The sequence below is a fragment of the Suricata suricatta genome, chromosome 2 (genome assembly GCF_006229205.1).
Source record: "Suricata suricatta isolate VVHF042 chromosome 2, meerkat_22Aug2017_6uvM2_HiC, whole genome shotgun sequence".
In the NCBI taxonomy this organism is placed as follows: Eukaryota; Metazoa; Chordata; class Mammalia; order Carnivora; family Herpestidae; genus Suricata; species Suricata suricatta.
Window position 1 is genome coordinate 184105217 of NC_043701.1, and position 2802 is coordinate 184108018.

The 2802-nt window shown below is 58.5% G+C and overlaps 1 protein-coding gene across 1 annotated transcript in view; it reads right to left on the reverse strand.

Annotated features, from left to right (window-relative positions):
* The window catches only part of EBF3 (EBF transcription factor 3), a 116787-nt gene that overhangs the window by 113420 nt on the left and 565 nt on the right, over positions 1–2802 (reverse strand). The window contains exon 3 of the mRNA XM_029920640.1: positions 19–207. Coding sequence (XP_029776500.1) covers positions 19–207 — 189 coding nt within the window. The remainder of the gene's footprint in view (positions 1–18; positions 208–2802) is intronic.

The window sequence follows — 2802 nt, forward strand, 5'->3', positions numbered from 1 at the left end:
GGCGCGCGGCTTCCCGACCTGGTTTCGAGGAATCCGGAGGGCAGCGGGGCGCGGGCGGCGCGTGGGCCCGGCGGCCGAGCTCCTGCGGCGGGGACCCGGCTCCCAGGCGCACTGCCCGCCCAAAAGACGTCCGCACGACGAGGAGCAGAGACCCAGGGGGGCTGCCAGGAGCTGTCCCGGCGCCTCCCTGCCGGGGGAGATCGGGCCCTTCCGATTAAAGCAAAACCAAAGCAGGCTTCAGGGTGCAGGTGTGTCGCCGGCCCCCCTCTCCCCGCCCGGGACGGGGCAGCGCTCCCTTTTCCCGGGAATTGGCAGTGTGTGAAACGTTAATATTTTAATTAATCGGGAAAAATCGAAGTCCGATTTACGTTATCTGGGGACCCCCACGCCTCTTGGAAGGGGTGAGAAAAAAAAGATGTGTTGGAAAGCAATCTATTTTGCTGGTGTTGGGGGTTAATGACTATTGCCAAAGATAAGTGAATTATCAAAGCTGGTGCGCCAGTCCCGTCTCAAAATCCATTACGGTGCCGGCCGTCTAATTAAATACGTAAGTATAATAAAATCATATTTTATGACTATTTGAGGGTAATGAGATTAGTCTTTAGAAGCGATCGCCACATATTAAAGATGCCACTGTCTATAGAATGTTAATAACCTTAAATCAAAGTGTATGGAAACTATTCACGATAAATTAAAAGAAAATTTCTGTATCCCTAATAAGCCCAGAGCTTTCCACCCACATCAGACTGAGTGGAGAAAGGAACACCTCCTCCGTGTAGGGACAACACAAAATAAAGTTGGCCTCAGGTGGAGGGTGGGGTTGAGGAATTGCTTTGTCTCTGCATGTTTAGCTGCTTTGGGGGCTCATGCAGGGCCAGCGTTATTGTCAGAATATGCAAAGTGCCTTTTCGGGGAAGATGAAGTTGGAAATAGGAAACAATGCTTCCTTTGTAGCACACTTCCTAAAATGCCCAGCCCGCCTTGGAGGTGCCCCCTTCCTTGCGCTAACGAAAGTATCATGCTTAAAATCATTTACAGTATCTTTAATTCAGATTACACGCGCCAAGGCGATTTAAATCTGATTACCAAATTAGAAGGTTTAAAAACAAATCCTTCTAAATCTGATACTGTTGACTAAAGAGGGGAAAGAAGTTCTATAAGCCCATCACATAAGGTAACGATCCTGCCCCAGAAAGAAAAGGGGTTTTAAACCTTTTTGACAGCAAATGCAGCTGCCCCACTATTTTGGACGATATTAAGGGAAAATGAATGCAAATCTGTGCTCAGCAGCCATCTGGCCCGAAATGGGAGAATCAGCTGCTCTCACAACAGGCTTGGAGGCTGAATCCATTTCAGCTCATTTTCTAGATCATCTGGTCCCGCACCCAAAGCGTGGAAAATACGGTCTTTATCATTCACCAACTTTATCTTTTTTGTCACTCCACTGCCGGCTTCGGGCACAAGGGCTGCCCGACCCGGCCAGTCTCCACACGGGCCTGCTGGGGAGCAGCCCGGCAGGGCAGCCCCTGGCCCCCACCGCACCCCACCCCAGAGTGTCGCTTTAATGGAGGGGGGGGCGGCAGTGGAGAGGATGCAGGGCTGGATCACAGGCTGGGGAGGAGGTGGGGACCGCAGGTCAATCCCTGGATACACTGAGATGCTGAGAGAGGTCCCCACGACAGCCTCCTCCCTCTGGAGTCCTGCTCCCGTCTCTCTCGCTTTCTGGGGAACTAGGGGCGCCCAGCACCCCGACAGGGAAGGGGGAAGGGAATAGGGGGCGGAGAGAGAGGCTGACACTTTGGAAGTTGAGCAGGCCGCGCCGCTCTCCAGCCTCCGCTCACAGGGCGCTCCCGGGGGCCAGACGGACGCCCAGGGGCCGGCCGGGCGGGGCCTGACCTTCATTGGGAACCCCGCGGGCCGCGCCGGCGACGGCAACCGCTCAGGGCCGCGCGCTCAACGCGATTTGCACGGGTGGCCCTTGCCTCTGCGCCGCCGCCGCCTCCTCCTCGGAGGGTGGGAAGTATTCCTTTTGTGCGGATTTACGGGGAGAGGCTTCAATGAGCCCCCTCACATTTGCATTTAAATAGCGGCATCAAGCGCTTCGCGTGCCACACACCAGTGGGCTCCCAGATGTCACGCCGGAGTCAGTCAGATGGCCAGTGCCCAGCTGTCCTCCCCACGTCGTGCCGGAGCAGGCAGTGACCTTAAAGAGACAGCGCCCGCCGCCCCTGGAGCCCTGTTCCGGGAGCGGCGTGCAGAGCACAGGGCAGAGGCGGCGCTTGGCCGCTGACCCGCGGCCCCACCAGTGGCCGAGCCGGGCGATACGACCCGGTGGCGTCCGCGCCCAGGCCCAGACCGGCCTCCCTGCTGGCCTTGCAGGGCCCAGGGTCCCGGCTGCCGCGCGCGCCAAGCCCCTCCGCCTGCGCCCATTACCCACCCGGGCAGGGCGAGGGGCCGGTCCCGCGGACCAAGCGTGAGCGTCCCCCTGGTACCTCCCCAGTCCCGGGGCCTCCACTGCTGCGTGATGCGAGGCTTGGAGAGCGGGAGGCGGGCTGATGCCGTTCTCAAGAGTCATCCAGAAACCTGGGCCAAGTTGGGGTCCCGGGGAGTGAGGCCAGCCCCGGTGCCCGCTCCGGCACAACGTTCAGGGTACTTTGTGAATGCCCCAGCTCGCTCTCGCCCAGTCGGGGAAGCCAGCCGACCTCCCTACCAGCCTTCCAAAGAGTAGTAAACTGCATTTCCGGCGTTGAGAAGCCCGGGCAGGGGGTCTTCCTGGAAGCCGAGCCCCCTGAGGGATCGGGG